This window comes from Plectropomus leopardus, chromosome 13 (assembly GCF_008729295.1).
Source record: "Plectropomus leopardus isolate mb chromosome 13, YSFRI_Pleo_2.0, whole genome shotgun sequence".
Classification (NCBI taxonomy): Eukaryota; Metazoa; Chordata; class Actinopteri; order Perciformes; family Serranidae; genus Plectropomus; species Plectropomus leopardus.
This window is the reverse complement of record NC_056475.1, coordinates 7,485,146-7,508,441: the sequence shown is the minus strand read 5'-3', so window position 1 is coordinate 7,508,441 and position 23,296 is coordinate 7,485,146. Positions and strand designations below refer to the sequence as shown.

The 23,296-nt window shown below is 38.6% G+C and overlaps 1 protein-coding gene across 1 annotated transcript in view; it reads left to right on the top strand.

Annotated features, from left to right (window-relative positions):
* Positions 1-22,174, top strand: part of LOC121952271 (unconventional myosin-VIIa-like) — a 37,395-nt gene extending 15,221 nt beyond the window's left edge. The window contains exons 17-48 of the mRNA XM_042498842.1: positions 48-206; positions 295-387; positions 1,100-1,194; positions 1,351-1,435; positions 1,595-1,813; positions 3,994-4,311; positions 6,436-6,645; positions 6,848-7,024; positions 7,111-7,200; positions 7,695-7,822; positions 8,997-9,123; positions 9,933-10,052; positions 10,777-10,950; positions 11,099-11,326; positions 11,916-12,086; positions 12,171-12,288; positions 12,627-12,753; positions 13,567-13,736; positions 13,958-14,148; positions 14,645-14,769; positions 14,883-15,040; positions 15,786-15,939; positions 16,100-16,255; positions 16,359-16,464; positions 17,163-17,276; positions 17,538-17,625; positions 17,761-17,867; positions 19,309-19,494; positions 19,873-19,989; positions 20,915-20,998; positions 21,113-21,232; positions 21,725-22,174. Coding sequence (XP_042354776.1) covers positions 48-206; positions 295-387; positions 1,100-1,194; positions 1,351-1,435; positions 1,595-1,813; positions 3,994-4,311; positions 6,436-6,645; positions 6,848-7,024; positions 7,111-7,200; positions 7,695-7,822; positions 8,997-9,123; positions 9,933-10,052; positions 10,777-10,950; positions 11,099-11,326; positions 11,916-12,086; positions 12,171-12,288; positions 12,627-12,753; positions 13,567-13,736; positions 13,958-14,148; positions 14,645-14,769; positions 14,883-15,040; positions 15,786-15,939; positions 16,100-16,255; positions 16,359-16,464; positions 17,163-17,276; positions 17,538-17,625; positions 17,761-17,867; positions 19,309-19,494; positions 19,873-19,989; positions 20,915-20,998; positions 21,113-21,232; positions 21,725-21,817 — 4,608 coding nt within the window. The 3' untranslated portion in view covers positions 21,818-22,174. The remainder of the gene's footprint in view (positions 1-47; positions 207-294; positions 388-1,099; positions 1,195-1,350; positions 1,436-1,594; positions 1,814-3,993; positions 4,312-6,435; positions 6,646-6,847; positions 7,025-7,110; positions 7,201-7,694; positions 7,823-8,996; positions 9,124-9,932; positions 10,053-10,776; positions 10,951-11,098; positions 11,327-11,915; positions 12,087-12,170; positions 12,289-12,626; positions 12,754-13,566; positions 13,737-13,957; positions 14,149-14,644; positions 14,770-14,882; positions 15,041-15,785; positions 15,940-16,099; positions 16,256-16,358; positions 16,465-17,162; positions 17,277-17,537; positions 17,626-17,760; positions 17,868-19,308; positions 19,495-19,872; positions 19,990-20,914; positions 20,999-21,112; positions 21,233-21,724) is intronic.
* The last annotated feature ends 1,122 nt before the right edge of the window (positions 22,175-23,296 follow it).

Below are 23,296 nucleotides of genomic sequence, written 5' to 3'. Positions count from 1 at the left end.
TTCTCTTAATTTAATAATTGTGTCTGTTCTTACGTGTTTTTCTCCAGTTGTTTGACAGAGAGCTGTGTATTCGTCAGCTGCGCTACTCCGGCATGATGGAGACCATCAGGATACGACGGGCTGGCTATCCCATCCGATACTCCTTCGGCGAGTTTGTGGATCGTTACCGAGTCCTCATGCCCGGCGTCAAACCTGCTCACATACAGGTCAACATCACAAAACACTGCTATCTGTCACGATTCTGTTTCTGTTGTCTTCTTCAGTCCTGATTTAACCTGTTCTTTCTGCCTACAGGAAGACCTACGAGGGACCTGCCAGCAGATCGTCCGCGCCCGGCTGGGAAAACATGACGACTGGCAAATTGGAAAGACCAAGATTTTCCTAAAGGTGTTTTTTTTTTCTTGTCTGCGTGTGTTAAAAAGTTCTTCAGTCTTGAGTTGTCTTAGGTTGTTACTGCAGCATCGTGTTCATCATTGGTCCTCGATAAAAAAGGCATTTCTTGAAACCAAGTCTGTGTATATACAAGTGCATCCTAGAGTTCACACACTTTGGTTCTGATCCAGATTTATTTTTAGTGGTACTTGTTTATTGACAGTTAAAGGACTTTAGTTAAATCCATGTGCATTTAAAGGATGGTGATGTCATTTTTTTGTCATCATATCCAATGAAAACACCAAAACAAACCAAAATTTCCAGATTTCTTAGCTTGTCTTTTGCTCTCTGTCCCAGCCTAATTCATTCTGACTTAAGGTATAAATTGTTAAAAATATTAATAAAAATTTTAATGTATTAACCAGATGACAACATTTGTTGTAGACCCAGTCAACCCCCCACCTTCAGTTACTTTATTGCAAGTTAATTTTAGATATCCTGTTCACACAAAAAGTGTATGAATGAAAAATGTATTTAGGAATATGTTCCAAGTCAGCATTATATCAATGGATTTAGTTGAGCTTTTAAAAAGTAGACTTAAGACCCTAAACATTTCAGTTCATTGTTAATATTATAGAATAAAATGATAAAAACTGGACTTTGGAGCGTTGGGGCTGCTGTTGCTTTTCTTTACTTTGTTTTTATTTGTCCGCCCATTTCCTGTCAGGACCATCACGACATGCAGCTGGAGATTGAGAGGGACAAAGGCATTACCGACAAGGTCATCCTCATCCAGAAGGCTGTGCGTGGACTCAAAGAGAGGTAAAAAAACTTTCTAAGATAGCACTTGATGCATAACAACAGAACCCACAAAACCTCACAGATCTTTTGGGATTTTTTTAATCTTGGAAAAAGACCATCTGTCAGGACTTTAGGGAACTCCCCACCATTAATTTCCTGTCTCCTTTTCTGTTGTAGGACTCACTTTCTCAAACTAAGGAGTGCTGTGACTGTCATCCAGAAGGTTTGGCGGGGTTATCGATGCAGGAAGAATTACCAAATTGTGAGTCCTGTACACCTTCAATGTGTAGTTTTGTAGTATTTTTGTTGGTTGAAATATTCTTTTCTTCTCAGGTGCAGTATAATATTTTTGTTGTGTTTATATGAGCTGCATGACTCAGATCATTCACTCAAAAATCCTCTCGCCTGTCCTCTCCCTCAGATGCAGTCTGGCTTCTTGCGCCTCCAGGCCATCTACAGGTCAAGGAAGTACTACAGAAGCTACCAGGCGACTCGCCGTTGCGTCACCCTCATTCAAGCCCGCTGCCGTGGTTTCATCATCCGGCAGACATTTTGGCGCCGTCTACGTGCCGTGGTGACGCTACAGGCCTACACCAGGGGCATGATAGCCAGACGCCTCTGCCAGCGGCTCAGGGCAGAGGTAAAAATCGATCATATTCACTACTGCTACATATGTGATGTTAAAGTGCCAGAGAGAGAGGGCTATTGGTGTTGAGGGCAGATGTTAAAAATAAAGTGGGGGAAAGAAATTGTGATTGATCGGACTAAAAATAACCTGTGAAGCCTTATATATTTTCCCTGTAATGCCCTTATTGGATACACCAGCACAAATAATAATTCAACTGTTTTGGACAGTTTTCGTTTATTTGTTTACTGAGAATTAGATGATCAATACCTCTCTCACTGGGCCTCATTCACAAACAGCGCGTACAAACAAATGCTTAAACTGCGCGTATGAACATTTTACACACAGATCGGGGATTTAATATTTTTTGCCTGAATTTGTTTGTGCTCTGTCAACAACTGTAGAACTGCCTCAGACCATGAATACACAAATAATGAAGGCTGTCTTACAAAATGTAAACACACATCTTTTAACTAAATATATAGTATATTAAAACTACTCTTATTTTTTAGGGCTTTAAATTACAACAATATTCGGAAACGGTTAATTAACTAATGCACTGGCCATATGTATTAAATGACCATGAAACTGACCCCCATTCATATTCATTAATTATTGTCATAATTACAATATTCAACTATAGAAACAGAATGTCTGACTCCTCGCTTACAGTAGAGTATCTAGAGTACCTAGGGACGCCCACTAGCTTAAGTCCGAGGTTAAGTCCTTAGCTCCCCTTAGGCCCCTGCCTTTGGGAGAGAGTGCACCTTCAGAGATGGACATGTTTGGAGAGTGACAAACGTTTTAGCCGTTTCCGACAGCTAAAACAAGTTCATCTGCAGATATTTATTTCCCTTGAGCGGCATCTAAGCTATAAGACACACTGTTCTCACCTGATACACGTGCGCACGTGACAGAAATCCAACAATAATCTTTCATGCACACTTGTTTTGTGCTCAAAATAAGTACATTTCTGCGCACATATTAGTGGATGAGGCCCATTGTCAGAATGCAAAATATGGAGCTACAGCCTGCAGCCGATTACATTAGTTTAGCTGCGCATAACACCCGAACACAGGAAAAACACCTGGCTCTGTCCAAACTTAAAAAGTACACACTTGTAAGTAGTTGGGTGAAGTTAAAGTTAAGATCCTGCCTGCTTTTCATCTCTGCACACAAGTCCAATCACCGTGCAAAGCCAGAGTAAATTTCAAATTGTCTGTTTTATAAAGTTTTCCACAAAAGAGGTCTGCACACTTGAGGCTCCAATTAAATATTTGCTGATAAGGAAAAAAGTGACAGAGATTGAGGTGATTGCTGCCTCTAAAAGAAAAGCTGTTTTCTCTTTAACACTTGCCAAAGGAAGATCTTTTAGATCAAAAACGTTGCCTTAAAAGAAAAGAGAATTAAACTATTAACTTGGAGGCTAAAGTTTGCAAACCCCCTTTGTGACCTGCAGTGAAGTATTTTTGGTCTTTCACCTGAGTACCTTCTCCTCTGATGTTTTTGGAAAGTTACAAGAGGGTTTCAAACGCTGTGAGAAAACACAATACACACTTTGTTTGATGCATACTGAGGCCTTTAAACATATTCCATCTAAAAAAAATACCAAGTCATGATAAGTCTCTCATGGGATCCTGGCCTAACATATGTCACCGTGAAACCTTCTTTTATATGTTCTTTTAGATTAGTTTGTTTAACCTGGTTGCATGCTGTCTGTTTGTGATATGAGGACATGTTTGTGAGCTTTTTAAAAATGTTCGTAGTTTTTTAAAAATGCCATTTTATCTGCCATTGTTGGACCTTTTTCTCTGTTCCTGTTCTGAAAGACGATGTTGAATAAATTATTTGTTTTGTAAATGTTTGTTTAATCTCAGTTTGTTATCAGCTTGATAAGATATAAATAGCTTTCGGGGAACTATCAGATAATATTCCTGTGCAAGTCTGCAGTTCCAGTGACCCGACAAGGAAGAAGTTAAGTGGCTGGAAGCCTCTTTAAATAACCTACTGAATAGAGATAAACGTACTGTCTACTGCGATCAGCTTTTAAGAATAGTTTATATTCTTTCTAGTCCATCTGTGATGTTCCCCTTCAGCTCCTCTGATCTAGTTTCAAACAGACAAGTAGTAAAAAGCTAACTCTGTATACTGCGTCTCAGTGTAACACCCTACCTGCCTCTCACCTCCCCTCACAGCTGCAGCATCGCCTGGAAGCCGAGCGCCAGCGTCTGGCCGAGGAGGAGCAGCTGCGAAACCAGATGACGGCTCGGCGGGCCAAGGCGGAGGCCGAGAGGAACCACCAGGAGAGGCTCGTCCAACTGGCCCAGCAGCAGGAGGAGAGGGAGAGGGAGGAGAAGGAGGAGGCGAGGAGGAAGAAGGAGCTGCTGCAGCAGATGGAGAGGGAGAAGGAGCAGCCCGTGGATCACTCAGACATGGTCGACCGTATGTTTGGTTTCCTGGGGAACTCCGGGCCGCTGCCCAACCAGGACGGACAGGCACCAGCTGGTTTTGAGGTTTGTGTTTATGTTTTTTTTAGTCCAATAAAGATGTCTGACTAAATGTTCCAACAGCTGATTTTTGTACCAATTTTATTTAAACTATAATTTTAGCCACATTGTCAATTTGAAGGAGCTGTCAGCTGGTTCAGCAGATCTTACAGACGTCAATGATACACTGACCTTTTCCTTAAGCACCACCACAAGGTTCACAATGGGCCTTATTCAAGAAACAACATACAAACACATTTCTCTTTTTTTTTTATCCAGGATTTGTTTTTATTTTGTTCGTACCCACTGTTTTTTTGGATTCGCCACTGTTTTCTTAATTTTGCTTTTCTCTTAGGTAAGATAAAATTTTACAAGTGTTCGAGAGCACTCTTACCAAGATAAGAGAAAATCTTCTCGCTTTCACAGTCCACAAATTGTTGTCCAAAACAAGCATAAATGAGTTTTATATTTAAGGAAAATTTTAAAAATGCATGACAATAATTCAATCAGATTTAGATTAGGTTTTAGAGTAATTATAATGATGGTATTATTAAATTTCAGGCTTAAAGTGATACTACTGTACTTGATCCCAGTGACTGTAATTTCAGTCTCTGTATGTTTCCTCTGCTGAACAGTGCTGAATGTAATTAAGTTCGTTTACTCAAGTACTGTACTAAAATACAACTCTGAGGAACTTTTTATGAAGTAGAAAAACCCAAATATTATTAAAACTAGTGCTATTTAACTAGAGAAAACAGAGAAATGGCTGTGGCATTGGCTTTGCTTAAGAAGTAATGAAAACTACAACTACCAGAATGCACTTCACCGGATTTCCCTCCAAAAAAATCATAAAAGCGCTCGGTGTGGGTGACGTCACACTATTTGCCTGTTTGAAAGTAAAATGGCGGCAGGTAACAAGCGGTCCCAAACTCCCAAACATTTCAAACTGCAGTCAAACGGTAAGCTATTTTATGTGTTTAAATACGTTAAAGGCGATAAATGTGCAACACTGTGACAGAATATTGGTTTGAATTTCATCAACAGTGCTTATTTTTATCGTATGAGCTCAGTATTTTCGGCTTGCGTTTTCGTGGGAAAACAGTATGGAGCGCGCTTGTTGTTCACGAGCTCTGGTATTTCAGCGCATTTGAATTTGAGTTTTGTTTGAGTTTGAGGTACCAGGTGATGACCGTGTAAACCATGGATGCATTATAGTGAAATCGACTGATGATCGTAGGTATCGCGTTATTTTTGTTGCACGAGACTTCCGAACAAGAGCAAAGGGGATCACGAGCAGGAGTATGTTTTCTTATGTTTTGGTGCGTTTGCGGCTTAAATCTGACCCAACCCGTTTTGTTGTGGTTTGATACTCATAGCACTTATCACTGTGCGTTTTGGTGTGTTTTAATTATTTTAGCCTTTATTTTCACTTGAAGCACTTACATCATTCTATTTAAATTTTTATTTAAAAAAAAAAAATTATTGTTAATATTTCATCTATTTTTCCCCTTGCTCTCTCTTTTTCTGAGATATTAGTATCACATGTTTTATAGGCTTTTAGGCTTTATTACTTAAATTGTCATTTTAATACAACTTTCATTAAGTACTTACATTATACACTTTATTAAACAGAAAACACACATTTTTATTTACTGTTCATGAACAGAGACCACATGCAAACATGGCATATGAGTTGTGATCTGGGGCATCTGACCACAAAAGTTGCATTGAAAAGACAAGTGTGGTCACAGCCTTTTTGTGTTTCCTGTCTCTATTTAATTTAATATTAAGCTGTATCATTAAAGGTTTAAGCTGTTTTTTTTTTTGTCATCTTAGAAAACAGGATTGCAAAATGAAATCCTAGCCGCCTCTGCTCTAAACACATTGAACATGTAAAACAGACGATTAGATATTCAAATTATAACTGAATATAAACAAGAAAACAGAGCAAAGTATATACAAGTAACACTAAAGGAAGAAATAAAAAAGGAAAAAAAAATATGATATGAAATACATAGAGTCATGTATATACACAAAAATATGTGAATTATCAGTGTGATATGCAGGTTATGGTGGCAAAAAGTCTAGTTTATTTAAAACAATAAAAAGTGATAAAAGAAATACATCAGTGTGTATTTTCCTGCTCCTCAGGACTTGGAGAAGACTCCTCGCGGTGAAGAAGCTGAAGAGGAGGTGCTGAATGAAGCTCCTCCATTACCTGATGAGGAAGATGAGGATTTGTCCGAATACAAGTTCTCCAAGTTTGCCGCCACATACTTCCAGGGTGTTTCCACTCACACCTACATCAGACGACCACTAAAGCAACCTCTGCTTTTTCACGAGGATGAAGGAGACCAGCTGGTGAGCACATAAACCTCCTCTTCACCTCTCGGCCGTGTTTTTTTGTTATTCAGAGGATTGATATGAAGATAAATGCCACTCTCACATCTGTTCAGTATGAAGCTAAAACCAGGATGAAGTTATCTTGGCGTTAAGACTGGAAACATGGGGAAACACCACAGGTTACAGAGTGCTGATATACACATCCTGTTCTGTCTTTCAGGCTGCATTAGCCGTGTGGATCACCGTGTTGAGGTTTATGGGAGACTTACCGGAGCCAAAATGCCAGATGGTCATTAATGATGGTAGCGAAAAGATTCCTGTCATGACAAAGATCTACGAAACACTTGGCAAGAGGACCTACAAGAGGGAGCTGCAGGAACTTCAGGTGGAGGGAGAGGTGAGATGATGCCAAAGGGTCGTTTTTTTTCCGTTAACATCACGGACTGTCAGATTAACTTAGAAAATGTCTTTGTCGCTCTACAGAACAGCTCCATAGACAGCCAGAAGAGGAACAGTGTCAGACATAAACTCGTGTCTCTCACCCTGAAGAGGAAATCAAAAATCACTGAAGAGGTGAGTTTCAAAGCCAACAACAGAATTTGCTTTGGATACTTTGGATTTTTTTGTGTTTAGCGAGCACTTACAGCCGAGGGACCATTTGCAAGGCCACGTTTTATTTGCTCTTCCAGATTTGTCTGGTGTTTCATCCAAAATGTTTCCAAAATTCAAAAGTAAATTCCCCCACATAGTTACAAAATATGAAGCTCTATGATTGGATGTTTCTTGCCAAAAATGCACCTTAGAAGTCCATCAAAGCTTTTCCGTGCACAGGCTTGCATCTTTTAGTACTGATGATACAACCCAAAGACTTTCATGCCAATTTAAGCAGCACAAGCGCTCCAACCGTTAGTCATGTAACATTTTATAAGTTGTAAACGAAGGAGACCTGAAACGTTTCCCACCTCTCAACTCTACATTGTTTCAGATGTGGATGACACTGGTTCATTTCAGTTTTTTGAATTGCTGAACGTTTTTTTTCTCTCTTGTCTTCTCAATGTCGGCGGCAGGTAACCAGGCGGTTGACGGAGGGGGATTACAGCCTTCAGGGGAACAGCATGCTGGAGGACCGACCCACCTCCAACCTGGAGAAACTTCACTTCATCATCGGAAACGGCATCTTACGGCCCGCCCTCAGGTAACCTCCTGTCTCTCCCTCCTTTAATGTCATCACCAGACCCAGAGTAATGCATGGGATCAGGGTAGCTTGCAGTGTTTGTCACGCCCTGCAGTATGAGTTTGTCCAGCGGATGGCGCTATATCAGTATTTCTCAAACCTCTCCTCCAGGACCACCGCTTGACCTACATGATTTAAATCTCCCCGCTGCAGCACAGCTGATTCAAACCAGCAGCTTGTTGTGATCTGCTGCAGCGGCTTTCTGATCATCAGCAGGCAGAGATTCAAACCATTTGTCCTCCAGCAGAGGCTTCACAAATGTAATGATAAAGTAAAGGCCATGGAGGTGTTCAAATCTAAAGGTTTTATCCACCTTGGTACGTAAAATTTGGCCAGTGTATTTAACTGCAATTTATTTAAAATTTTGACATTTTGACTAGAGGCAGGGTTCTGGCAGATCTTTAAAAAGCATTAAAAGGCATTGAATTCATTAATCTATTAAAATGTCGAAAATCAATCTTTCAAAAGACACTGAAAGGAGTTTTTTTTTTAATTGCTTTTTTTTCTGATGTTGGACTGCAAAATCTCAAAGTCTTAATTATGGCTATGAAAGTTGTGGCAAAATCCCATTTACAGAGTGAGACACAAAATCATTAATAAAGAGCATCAATACATGCTAGGTATTTCCCAATTCTGACTATATCAAACTTTTCAACTTTCAGCTTTAAACGTGGTAATTTCAGCTCCTTAACTGGTGAGATGCAATGAAGCATTGCCACTAATTACCGTCCGTCTCCTCCTAAGCAGCACTGAAACACAAATCCAAATTAATCTGCACTGAGTTTGAAATAGAAACCAAATAAGTAAGATATATATATAAAGGGATGTAACCACTATAAAGTTATTATAGATCTCTGTTACCCTTTTGCCAGCCTGTCAGTGAGGTCAAATGGATACACCCAAAAAAAAAAAAACCTGAAAAAAAACAAACAAACACGTCTGCTGCAGAGTCACATACAAGCCCTGCTCTCTGGGTAATGAAAAAGCAGTCTGTACTCTATTTTTAGCGGGTTTAATAACATCTCATGAATAGTTACGAAAGATTTAATTTCAATTGTTACCATTAAAATGAAATTTTATTTAAATTTATTACAGCACTCTGTTTTGGATCTCAGTTGTTGTTTTTCTGCCACAGGGATGAGATCTACTGTCAGATCTGCAAACAGCTCACTCAGAATCCGTCCAAGAGCAGCCACGCCCGCGGCTGGATCCTGCTGTCTCTCTGCGTGGGCTGCTTCGCCCCCTCCGAGAAGTTTGTCAAAGTAAGGAGCCTCTTATTCACTTTACACAGGAAATATCACACTCCCTTCTCTGTAATCAATTCACGTTTTAATTATCGATGAAAACACTCAGGAAATAAAGGCTAAATGTGAGTGATGAATGCACTTTTGAAGAGGCAAAAAATATGTTAAAATGTTAAAAGCAAACATAAAAGTTTTATTGAGGTTGGTGTTATTCCAAAGTATTTGGGTGTTATCTATTTTGTCTAGATATATTCCTTTCCATTGTCTAACCTTCACAGATCTCGTAATGAAAGGCAATTTCTGCTGTAAAGAAACACAATAAACACAATGAAAACAACTGTTACATCGAGAAATCCAGACTGAGCAGAGCTGAAGAAATCAATCCTGCTTTCACTGCATCGAGGGTTTAGACAGGACAGATCAATGACTGAAAACACACACTGAATAAACAGCAGCACACTGTGCAGCACAGCCTCTTCATCATAAACACCGGGGAGTCCTGAGCTCCTACCATTAAAGCATCCAAAATAACACCCAAAATGAATCATCAAAGTCTAGTCTCATCTCCTTATTGTAAGGGTTCATGTCTGATTTTTTCTTCTGAAATAGTAAACTGAATATATTTTGTTTTATGTTACTTTGGCCTTCAGATTTTTTTTTACACTATATTATTACACTTATTTTACATGATTTTCTGGCATTTATTAGACCAAATCTGTATGTGCTTTAAGCATTTAATTTAACTCAGAAAACCTTCATGAGATCATCGTTAGCACTAACTCTCTCTGTTGTCTTTTATCACCCCCTCTCCTTCCCTCTGTTGCCAGTATTTACGGACATTTTTAAATAACGGTCCTCCTGGTTACGCTCCATATTGTGAGGAAAGGTTGAGGAGGACGTTTGTGAACCGCACGAGGACCCAGCCGCCATCTTGGTTGGAGTTACAGGTACTGAACATGCTCGCTGTTCTGTGTTTGAGTTGTAAGCTCACTTCGGTGTCGGCACGTCTTGAAAATTCTTTAAAAAGCATTGAATTCAGTTTGTTCAATCCTGTTTTTGATTGCTGGCTGTCAGGAGGGCTGATTGTTACTACTGCAACTACAGCATCCATAAAGCTGTGAAGCACATAAACTCACAATAGGCAAATGTTGATTTTAGCAAAAACATAATTGGTTAGTCTGGTGTTTGCCACTTATTTATGTCAAGGTTTTATGAATTTTATCAGTTATATCTGAAATTGTTGTGAAGCAAGAAAAAATTCTGATATAAAAATAAACAGTTTGACACCACATCATCCCTATTGGTTTTCCATCATACTTTGGCCGATATGATCATGAAGTTGACATTAAATCAAATTCTATGTGGTACCTAAAATAATAATAATAATAATAATAACACATAGGACTTAAAAGTCTGAAGTTTACCTTCGTGAACTCTGCTGGAACCCAGTTGATGTTTCCAGCCAAACCAATAGGATCTTTTTCATTTTATGTGATTTAAAAAAATGTTTGAAAAAAAACAGATCTTAAAGTTAAGTAAGACAAATTAACATTTGTATTTCAGTTATACATCAAGAGAGTAAAATATACGTTATCTGAGCCAAATTGTAAACTTGATTTTGAAAAAGAGTAACATTTGTCGCATTTTGTTATGTGATTTTTTTTTCCTAAGGCCACTAAATCTAAGAAGCCTATCATGTTACCAGTAACGTTTATGGACGGCACCACCAAGACTCTCCTGGCGGACTCTGCCACCACCGCCAGTGAGCTCTGCAACGCTCTGGCAGACAAGATCAACCTGAGAGATCGCTTTGGCTTCTCGCTGTACATCGCGCTGTTTGACAAGGTAAAACCAAGACAACACATCTGTGTGTGTGTAATATGAGGCCATGTTGATCTATAATTAAAGGTCAGCGTTGTCTGAAACAGTGGATGCTGTGTATGATGCTGACTTCAGTGTTAATTGAATACTTGCGTAACTTTGCTTTGTTCAGGTGTCGTCACTCGGCAGCGGCAGCGACCACGTCATGGACGCCGTCTCTCAGTGTGAGCAGTATGCCAAGGAGCAGGGCGCCCAGGAGAGGAACGCACCCTGGAGGCTCTTCTTCAGGAAGGAAATCTTCAACCCCTGGCACAACCCGGCTGAGGACTACGTGGCCACAAACCTTATTTACCAGCAGATTGTGCGAGGGGTGAAATTCGGAGAATACCGCTGTGAGAGGGTGAGCAGCTTCTTTTTCTTTTTTTACTTTTTTTGGTTTTGTTTATAATGCAGTTGATGTGCTTGAAAGTAGGACGCTACCTGACTCAGAATTATGTCAATCAAATTTGATGATATGGAGTTGCAGCGTCTCAAAAAATGTGCTTCTAGAAAAATAAAACATCGACAGGATGACATGAGGTTAATATGATTTAGCAAAATGAATCATTATAAACAAGCCAGAATCTCAAATCTGCTTAATAAATCAGTCTGTTGAAGCTTGACATTAAACATTTGCATTAACCCTATGTATGTAGCATGGTTTGGTTTTCAAAGTGAATGACTGTGACTATTTTAACTGCCATGACATGTTAGAAAAAACTGTCAATCCAAAGAAGAGGGTGCTGGAATAAAGTAAACTCTTACGGGAGTAAGGGAGTTTCGGTTTTCCCATGTAAAGTCAACCAGGATCTATTGAATAATTGCTCAGTTTTCTTTGTGTTTGTTATGAAATTTTCTCTGTAACACAGCTGCAGAAGAACAATCTGTCAGTCACTCTATCAGAAATATGATTTTGTCTTCTCATGATCGTCTCCTGTCTATTCAAACAGGAGGAGGACCTGGCAGAGCTGGCCTCTCAGCAGTACTACGTGGATTACGGCTCTGAGATCCTCCAAGATCGCCTGCTCAGCCTGATTCCCTCCTACATCCCCGACAGAGAAATCACCTCCACAAAGACTGCAGAGAAGTGGGCTCAGCTCATCATCAACGCCCACAAAAAGGTTAGCTGTCACCAAAACTTTTTTTTCTTTGGGGTCTTTTTGAACATCTTTTGGGACAGAAACTAATGACGGCTGACTGTGCAGGGATTACACACTAAAAGGAGGCTGAACACGCAGAAGGTGAAGGAGGACGTGGTGGATTTTGCTCGTTTAAAGTGGCCTTTACTCTTCTCACGCTTCTACGAGGCCTTCAAGTTCTCAGGTTGGTGTATATATATTACTGAGAACTGGGTCTTACTATCTTAGGGATTAATGGAAGCCAATTTCAGCGAGAGTGATGAGAAAAAAAGATCATGTTAGGTCATTATGACAGACTTCCTCAAAATAGTTAGTGTGTCAAAGCAATAAGAAACAATACTAACTTTTTATTTTGAGAAAGTTTCTTATACTCAAACATGGGTTTTTTCCATCACAATGGCAGAAATGGGACGGTCTGTTTTTCTTTTTTTCTTGAAAAGCTCTTTGTGCTTTTGGCTTGAAAATTGTTCTACAAATAAAGTTATTATTTTTATTATGACACTACACTATCTGTCCACACAGGACCCAGTCTGCCCAAGAATGACGTGATCGTGGCGGTGAACTGGACTGGAGTTTACTTTGTGGATGAACAGGAGCAGGTCCTTCTGGAGCTCTCGTTCCCAGAGATCACTGCTGTGTCCAGTAGCAGGTGTGATAATGCCGTGTCCTTGGAGCGATACTGATGAAAGAAATGGTCAAAAATCGTTTATTTCTGGGGCGTTGGCGGCTCAGTGGATAGAGCGGACACCGGGTTCGACTCTGGCCTCGGCCCTTGCTGCATGTCGTCCCCTCTCTCTCCCCGTTTTGTCCTATCAAATAAAGGCCAAAAAAAAGCCCCAAAAATAGTTTATTTCTGCCTTGAAAGGAGAAGTAGAACTGTTTATTTGGAGCCAGCTGAGTGGAAGAAAATCTTTTTTTATCTTGTACTTGAGTATTTTTGCCTGGATACGTGCACACTTTCAGTATCCCTCTTCTAAAATTATATTTTGTTACATCATTTGCAGCCAAATTTAATTCAAAATTTATGCCCATTTCCAACCACAGTATCACAAGAACGCGAGTGTTTAGCTGTCTGGTTCAGCAGTTTGTTGGTTGTTACCCAACTCAAGGACCTGAAGGATGAAAAGTCTTAAGTATCGTAACTGAGGATTGAGAGGAGCTACAACATCAGACATGGCTGTTCAGTTAAACCCTCATTCTGTACTTGGTATATTAAAAGTGGAATTCAAGATTTGTTTGAATATAATGAAATTAAACTATTTTTGGTTACTTTTGCCCAATAATCACAAAAATACAACCGAAGTTTCCTAAACATGTTGTGTAGTAACCCTGAATTACACTTATATTCATGCACTATAAACACATCACATTTCTTAGTCCACCATTTAGAACTACACGATGATCCTGCTTTTGTGTGTTTTTGTAAAAAGTATATGATTAACGCTAAAATTTCATTTTCCAGAGGGGGTAAACTCCAGGGCCAGAGTTTTACATTGGCCACGATCAAAGGAGACGAGTACACGTTCACCTCCAACAACGCAGAGGACATCCGCGATCTGGTGGTCACCTTCCTTGAGGGTTTGAGGAAAAGGTCCAAGTATGTGGTGGGACTGCTGGACTGTCCCAACCCTGGTGAGATTCACTGATGGTCCCAAAAGAAAGCATGATTTTGATGCCTTGGGCCAGATTTTTCTCCATGTTTAATCTGAATCTGCAAAGTAACTAAAGTTATCAAAGAAGAATTATAAGAAGAAGAATATTGAAATGTAAAACAATACAAGTATAAAGTAGCAAAAAATGCACTACAGTGCTTGAGAAAACGTACTTTGTCTCTTCCCACCGTCGTCTCGCAGCAGGAGTAGATTCCTCATTCCTGAGTTTCTCAAAGGGCGATCTGATCATCCTGGACGAACATGACGGAGAACACGTGATGAACTCTGGCTGGGCTCACGGCATCAACGACAGGACCAGACTGAGAGGAGACTTTCCCGCTGACTGCGTCTACGTTCTGCCCACTGTCACCAGACCGCAGTATGACATCGTGGTGAGTTGAGCCCACGGTCAGGCTTCAAGGGAAATTAAGTTTTAATTAATCTATTTTCAATCACTCTTTAGTGTTCAATATTTTTTCATCATTTTTTTTTTTATTTGTTTTTTATACTTAAGATCCTTTTTCCCACACCGTCAACTCCAATTTACAAAATACCTAACTCACTAACTCACTACATGGCATAACACACATTGTATATATCTAACAAATTAAGAGATTTATTTGACAAATTAGTATTGTTATATCTGCTTAAGTTGTTGTAAATACAGATTCTGCAAGTAACCCCAATACTTAGATTTTTTATATAGCTAATTCCAATAAATGTCCCATAAGTCCTTGTAAATTCTCTTAGAAAAAGTTTCCACCTTGAATATTCTGGTATCTGTGTCCTCTATATTCTATAAAAATCGGTATGTTTTTTGTTTCTGCATGTTAAATGATCTTAAAACTCCTACATCCCTTTTTTTTCTCCACTTTCTCTCTCTGTCAGGCTCTCGTGACGATGACTCCTGATCAGAGGCGAGAATCCATCGGTTTGTCCCAGATGAGCCTGTCTGACATTGAGGAGAAAACAAAGGCCTACACACTAGAGGAATTCTCTTACGACTACTTCAGGTGTATTTCCCGATCCTTTACATATAGATATTAAGTATGTAGTTGCTTTGCAAGGAATTACTATGCAAAACGTTCAAAAGTCCTAATTTCTAACCCCTCTTGCATGTTTCCAGGCCTCCTCCTAAGAGCACTCTGAGCAGGGTGATGATCTCCAAGAGCCGGGGGAAGGACCGTCTGTGGAGCTGCACCAGGGAGCCTCTCAAACAGCCTCTGCTGAAGAAAGTCCTGGCCCACGAGGAGCTCTCCCAGGAGGCCTGCCTGGCCTTCATAGATATCCTTCAGTGGAAGAAGTGTGGCCTCTGTCGGTCAGTTTTTTTAGTATTAGCTTGACGAGTTTCTGCCTTTAAACTCATTAATGAACAGTTTTACATTTAAACCTTGAGAAAATATGTTTTGAAAACATGTCCCATGGGTCTATGGAATTAGCGCTTAAATGGACAGTTCTCCCCAAAATCAAAAATACATATTTTACCTGTAGTGCTATAAATCTAGGTTATTTTGGCGTGAGTTGCAGACTGGTGGAAATATTGACTGCAGAGATGTTTGAGTCTTTCCAGTATAATGGAGTTAGATGGCTATCAGCTTGTGGTGCTCAAAGTGCCAAAAAACCTGAACTTGAAACCTGAAAAAACCTAACGACAATGTCTCTTTAAAAAAATCATGACCTGGTTATTAAAGATATTAAAGATAATCCACAGACATTGTTGTGAGCAGTTTAATATAGGAACTATTTTCTTTCAGCTGAATTACACATGTCACCTGTATCACTGTGCAAAAGAAAGCATGCATCTTCTCATGGATGTGAGGCTCATGCTCGTGACAACGCAAGATGTAAATATTAATGGCGTCCTCCACGGCTGTGCTGTAGCGTGAGCTGGCTCAGTGGAGAGCTAGCAGTAGATGCACACTTTTGCGCAGTAAAAGTACCTCGATCAGTTTATTTTTCTGTTGCAAAGTCAAAGACACCTGCTGCAGCCCGCTGTGTTAACGGTTGATGTCCTTGACCTCGGCTCCACCTGTGATGAAGTATATGGGCGACTACCCGTCCAAACGAGTGCGTTCTGTCAACGAGCTCACTGATCAGATCTTTGAAGGAGCGCTGAAGGCCGAGCCGCTCAAAGACGAGATCTTCTGTCAGATTCTCAAACAGCTGACTGATAATCACATCAAGTAAGTGTGAAACGCACACACGCAAAAAAAAAAATCTATCATCTGTCTTTATTAGCAAAGAACAAAAGTGTCCATGTACACTCCAGCTCACACCCTAGTATCGTCTCTTTTTTTGTTTTATTTTAACCATGTTACCTTTTTGTGCTGTGCGTGTGTGCAGGTACAGTGAGGAGAAGGGCTGGGAGCTTCTGTGGCTCTGCACTGGTTTGTTTCCTCCCAGTAACATCCTGCTGCCTCACGTCCAAAAGTTCCTGCAGGCCAAGAAACACTGTCCGCTGGCTCCAGACTGCATGCAGCGGCTACAGAAAGCCTTACGGTAAAACACACACACACACTTTCTCCTGATCTTCTTTAACAGCCTTTATTCTATTGTGTTCAGTTTAAATCTATTTTTCATCTCGTCTTTGTGTTTGTTTTAGAAACGGATCAAGAAAGTACCCTCCTCACCTGGTGGAGGTGGAGGCCATCCAGCACAAGACAACTCAGATCTTTCACAAAGTTTACTTCCCTGATGACGCAGACGAGGTTAGAGGCGACTAAAATCCAAAATGTGTTATTACATCATATATAATTACTGTAGTATTTTAAATGTCTTAAATTTAGTTTTATGAATATTAGGCATTAAAATGTTAAGTCTTAAATTACAATTACTACAAATATTTTATCAGATGTATTTATCCATCTTTAAATTTCTGTGTCAAAATGAGTCAAGCTCTTCTTAAATTCTTCCTGTTAAACTAACACCATATATGGGGCTCATATTGGCCATTTAAAAAAGTAAACTTGGGTGTAACTTTTAAACGAAGAAGTAACATACTTTCCTATTATAAATGAGAAGTGGAAATATTAATTATAAATGCATTCATTTAAAAACACAGTAAAATATAGGCAATTTTAAAAATAACTAAAAATGCATGAAAACTGTACAAATAATTAATATAATGTTAGCGCAAAGTACGCCTTTCACATTATTATAATAACATGAGCTGTATGAGAATTAAGATAATAGTGCAAAAAAAGCTGTAGACATTGTTGATAAAAATATGAAAATAAGAGTTGCCACTAAAATAATAATTTTTATTAAAATATACTTGGCCCCTCTGTAAACCTGTACTATAAACATATTTGCCATAACACACACTTCTTTCTCAATACATACACTTGAGTATTTCTTTTGTATATATGCAGTATTTTATATCTAAGCAGCCTGTTTCTGTTCTCAGGTGTTTGAAGTGGAGTCGAGCACAAAGGCCAAAGACTTCTGCCACAACATCTCCGGACGTCTGCTGCTCAAATCCTCTGAAGGCTTCAGCCTCTTTGTGAAGATCACTGACAAGGTGACGACAGCCTGATTATCTGTATTCTAGTAAATATCTGTTGAGAAACTGTAGTTTTCGTCAGTAGAAATCATAGCAGTCATAAATAGTCACACATTTCTTTCTTCGTAAGCGATTACGAGTTTTTACTTTGTGATTATTTGCTTAAAACACAGTTTTTCTACAGTGTGGAGTTAGTATCCAAATACTTCCTTCATTACTGTTGGAGACACATCTTACACATAAACATCTTCAAATATTTGTGATTTTCTGGTTTTCCAGGTCATCAGTGTGCCCGACGGCGACTTCTTCTTTGACTTTGTGAGGCACCTGACTGACTGGATCAAGAAAGCCAGACATGTGAAAGATGGTAAAGACATTTTTTAAAAGAACTTGTGTTTTACATCGTCTCATTGATTTCCTGCGCCTGTTTATCTTTATCGCCTGTGTGTGTGTGTGTGTGTGTGTGTGTGTGTGTGTGTGTGTGTGTGTTTGGCGTGCGCAGGTGCAGTGCCTTCACTGACGTATCAGGTGTTCTTCATGAAGAAGCTGTGGACCAATACGGTGCCAGGAAAAGACTCCATGGCGGACTCCATCTTTCACTACTACCAAGTGAGCAACAGACCTCAGAAATGTTCACACACGAGTCCTAAATTGTTTTTTATTCAAAACAACTTAAACACATCAGAATTCTGAAGTTGTTTTCAGCATTTTTTAGGGAATTTCATTCTCAATATTATTTGCATGATGCTAATGATACATTACGTTCAGTAAGCTGACAAATCAAATGTGAAGTAAATAAAATCCTCAATTTAAATATTCTAAACACAATAACACATAAACTACTTGTTGGTCTGTCTGTATTAATGCTACAGAACTTTAGTAACTTGCTGTCTGCAGTATAATTAAAACAATCTACTGCCAAAATGATGATTATAATAATAATAATGAACTTCACTTGATAATACTAGTAATACTATTGCCTTTTTGGCCATTTTTTTGACATGCTAAATTATGAGGTTTTTGGCCTTTTCTGGACTTTATTTCCACTATGTATACTATAATGCGTCTCCTCAAGTTATTCTATGGTGTCTTTAGCCATTTTTTGGAGTAGTCAAAATTTGACTATTTCGACATACTATACTATTGCCTTTCTGGCCATTTTTTTGACATGTTAACTTTTTAGGTTTTTGGCCTTTTCTGGACTTTATTCCCACTTCGTATACTATAACACGTCTCTACGAGCTATTCCATGTTGTTTTTAGCCATTTTTGGGAGGGGTCAAAATTTGACTTTTTTCAACACACTATACTATTGCCTTTTTGGCCATTTTTTGACATACTAAAAAATGAGGATTTTGGCCTTTTCTGGACTTTATTCCCACTTTGTGTATCATTACGCTTCTCTACAAGCTATTCTATATCGTTTTTAGCCATTTTTTGGAGTAGTCAAAATTTGACTTTTTCGACATACTATACTATTGCCTTTCTGGACATTTTGTGACATGCTAAAATATGAGGTTTTTGGCATTTTCTGGACTTTATTCCCACTTTGTATACTATAACACGTCTCCTCAAGTTATTCTATGGTGTCTTTAGCCATTTTTTGGAGTAGTCAAAATCTGACTTTTTCGTCATACTATACTATTGCCTTTCTGGCCATTTTTTTAACATGCTAAATTTTTCATTTTTTGGTCTTTCTTGGACTTTATTCCCACTTTGTATAGTATAATGCGTCTCTACAAGCTATGCTATGTTGTTTTTAGCCCTTTTTGGGAGTAGTCAAAATTGAATACTAGTAATGTAAGATAAGATAAGGATAAAAATTTAGAGCACATAGTGCATAACATAAATTGGAAAATAAAATATAACCCACTGATATTATTAATAAAATAAGCATAAAATAGAGTATATGAAATCAAGGAAAATACAGCATCTTAAAGCTCTGCAGCAGAATGCAAAGCAGCCACGTTAGAGCTAGTTAAAGGCTAAAATGAAGAGATAAGTTTACATCGTCAGACTGACGTGCAGTGTCTGTCTGTCTCTGTTTTCAGGAGCTGCCCAAATATCTGCGAGGCTACCACAAATGTTCGAAGGAGGAGGTGAACCAGCTGGCAGCGCTGATCTACAGGGTGAAGTTTGAGGAAGATAAATCCCACTTTCACAATATTTCCAAGATCCTGAAGGAGCTCGTCCCCCAGGACCAGATGAGACATCTGTCCCCCGACGACTGGAAGAGGGTGAGCTGACGATTTAGAGCAGTCTGCTTTAAATTACTTAATATACCGCCGTGCAGCTTAACATATGAAAACACATCATAATATTTTAGTTGATTTTATATTTTGTATTAACAACCTGAATCTGCATATATGACGAAAAACTGGAATCATTAATAGTTAAGCATGCAAGCATTTGCTAATTAGCAATAAAAACACAGTAAAGCTGAGGCTGATGGGAATGTTTTATTAGTTTTTGGTCATTGCTCAATACCAAATTACACCAATAGTCCAAGGAAAGAGAATTTGTGTAATAAATTCTGATAATGTTATTCAGATGTGTTGATATCTGAATGGATGCTGATCTCTCCCTGGTTTGTCCGTTGTGCGTCTCTCTGTCAGTCCATCATGTCGCTGTTCAACAAGCACTCAGGAAAGACACGAGAAGAAGCCAAACTCGCCTTTCTCAAAATCATCTACAAGTGGACCACGTTCGGTTCGGCCTTTTTTGAAGTCAAGGTAAATATGTTATACATTAATAATCACTTTTTAAAAGCTGAGTATAAAAAGCATGTTTGGGTGGTGTTTTTTAATCCTTATGTCATTATATTGGTTTTTGTAAGTGGTGGAAAAGGTACTCAGATCTTTTACTTAAATAAAATTAGCAATACCACAGCGTAGAAATACAGTGCGTTCAAAATGTTACTTAAAGTAGAAAAATATCAGCATCTCAGTATACTTACACTATCAAAAATAAAAGTACTCATTATGCAGAATGCCCCATTTCAGGATAAATTAATATATTACTGGATTATAACCACTGATGCATTAACAGAGACGTAGTCAAGTCACAAATTTGAAGACTTCAGACTCGACTGGGACTTGAACACCAGCGACTCGTGACTGAACTTGAGCCTTTTGGCTTAAAAAGCTTTATCTTCCCCCCAAGCCAAAAGATTAAAAAAAATAATAATAAAAAAGTATGGGTCAGCAATGTTGTATACGACATGAAATATTTCATATTTTAGATTAAGTTCATCCATATTTGTTTTAACAACCTTTAAGAAATAAATATAAATTTTAAGAAACTCATGATATTTGGGAATGTCCCTTTACTCTGTTGTTGGCATTACATTTGGTGAAGAACACACTATGACTTGTTGCGTAGTCGAGTCTTGACTTGTGACTTGCATAACAATGACTTGGTCCACCTCTGTGCTATAATATGCACATTAATGCACTTTATATACTGGCAATTAGTTAAATCTATAATATTTATAATAATATTATATTATTGTATGTTTCTGCGCAAAGTGACACGCTGTAATATAGTTTTTGCAGTAAAAATATAAAACATAAACTGGACAGGCCCAACTCAAGTGAAGTTATCTCAAAATTGGATTTGAGAAAATTTACATTTGTGTTTTTTTTTTCCTTTCTGCAGCAAACAACTGATCCAAATTACCCAGAAACCCTCCTGATAGCAATCAACAAACACGGAGTCAGTCTCATTGATCCAAAGTCTAAGGTGGGTCCATATTAGTGTTTTTTAACTTCATGTATGTTTGAGTGTGTGCACACGGCACTGCGTCTGCCAACAACAGGGTATGGTTATATTTATATTTCGTTTTATTTCCTGCAGGACATCCTCACCACTCATCCCTTCACGAAGATCTCCAACTGGAGCAGCGGAAACACGTACTTCCACATCACCATCGGAAACCTGGTCCGAGGCAGCAAGCTGCTGTGCGAGACCTCGCTGGTGAGAAACTCAGTTTACCACGATGCAGCACAGCAGTCAGAATAACCGTGATTTTTTTATGCCGTTTTGAACACTAAACTATGACTTTTTTGTGCCATTTTGGACTATATAATATAGTTTGACAGTTTTATAGTACTTTGGACGATACACTATAGAATTACTTTATTGTGCTGTTTTGGACGTACTACACTGGCATTTTTTTGATATTGTGGACCACGTACTATACTATGACTTTTTGTGCCATTTTGGACTATATAACATTTTTATAATATGAATTTTTTGTGCCATTTTGGGCTGTATAATCTTTGACTTTTTTGGATGACATTTTTGATGATTGATGATTTTTTTTTACTATAATACATTTTTTCGTTATTAAATAGTATAATATAATAGTAAATAATATAAATAGTGTGAGTTCAAATGCACATTAAAAAAAAAGCAATAGTCATACAGTGCATACAGATAAATAACCTTTGACCTCCAACCCCTCAGGGCTACAAAATGGACGACCTGCTTACTTCTTACATCAGCCAGATGCTGACGACCATGACCAAACAACGAACCTCCCGGGGCAACAGCAAGTGAGCAGAACGGCTGGAAACTCGTCAGTTTACGGTCGATCACACACACACACACGCACACACACGTGAATTATCCCGCAGAGGGGTTATTGAAGTAGTTTGTTGATGGTTCACTGTAACACTGTAATGCCAACATTTTCATTTGTTATGTATTGGCCCTGTCTTAAAAACTCACCTACTGCCTTTAAATGACCTGTTCCCACCGTTAATACTCTAACGCGGAAATGTGGATAATTTTCTAAAAACAGTAAACTGCTGGTCACAACACCGTTCAGAAGTTTGGATTCACCTGCAGAAATCCTTGATCGGGTTCACTCAGAAGTCTGCTTATTGTTAAACGGTCTTTTATGCTTTCGTCTGGTAGAAAAAGTAGTTTTAGTGGTTCTCACTTTGCCTTCAGTTAAGCAATTACTGCTTTGTTTTTACAGACGTTTAGCTAATGTTAAATCGGGGAGCTTCGGCATTTGTTGTGCTGTTCGCCTCTCGCCACACGAAGCTAAGACACAGTGTGTTGAACGTGCAGTCGGAACAAAAAGGATTGTTTCTCTAACCGACTGTTTACATGAGAAATAGAAAAACCAAAAAAGAGTTTCATGACATAGCATTAGATCAGAATTTGTGAAAGAGCGACACCCAGAATCAACGTCTGTCCGTCACTTCTTTCCTACCCGAACTGCATTATATCCTACATTAGAAAATAAACTCTGCAGTATTTGCTGTACTTCTGTCATGTCGTATAACTAAATTCAGCATGTTTCATTCAGTGGAACTCAGTTTAATATCAGCAGTTTTAAAAATGTGTAAACTGCGTCATTTGAGCAACACATTTGGTGAAAATACCACGTTTATGCACGTTAATATTGAATTATGTTAATGATCGCTGAACGTGTTTGTGAAATCTTTAGGATGTTTACAGTAAACTTATATTAAACATATTAAAGTTATGTAAAGTAATGAATTTAATGGATGATTTCAAACTTTTGAACGGTGTTAATTATCACTGAGACTGCACATTTAATGTTTGTGCTGTAACAGACTTTAAATGCAACAATTGAACGCCACTACTGTCAAATCCCATCAAGATAAGACAAAAACATTTTACCTTCTTGCTTGATGTGCAAAAATTAAGATGTAAATGAAAAAAATCAGTCGTTGAAAAAGACCAGCAGTTACCTGAAACAGTGATAACCCCATTGTCAACGTGTTAATACTGTATTGTGAAGTAGCTTCATTTTCCATCCGTATTTACGCTCAAATATAGACTTTTAAAACATAGACCACACCAAAGGTAACCTGTCGTCCAACAAATAACTCTTCAGATCTCAGTGCTCGTTTTCATTTGATAAATTGACAGTTTTAACAATTTCATATATTAACAAATCTGGTTTTAGAGTTATTTAAATACAAACATGTTTTTAGTTTAAGTAAACAGACCATCCGTGTGCCACAAAGTTAAACACCACCTTTGTATGTTGATCCACAG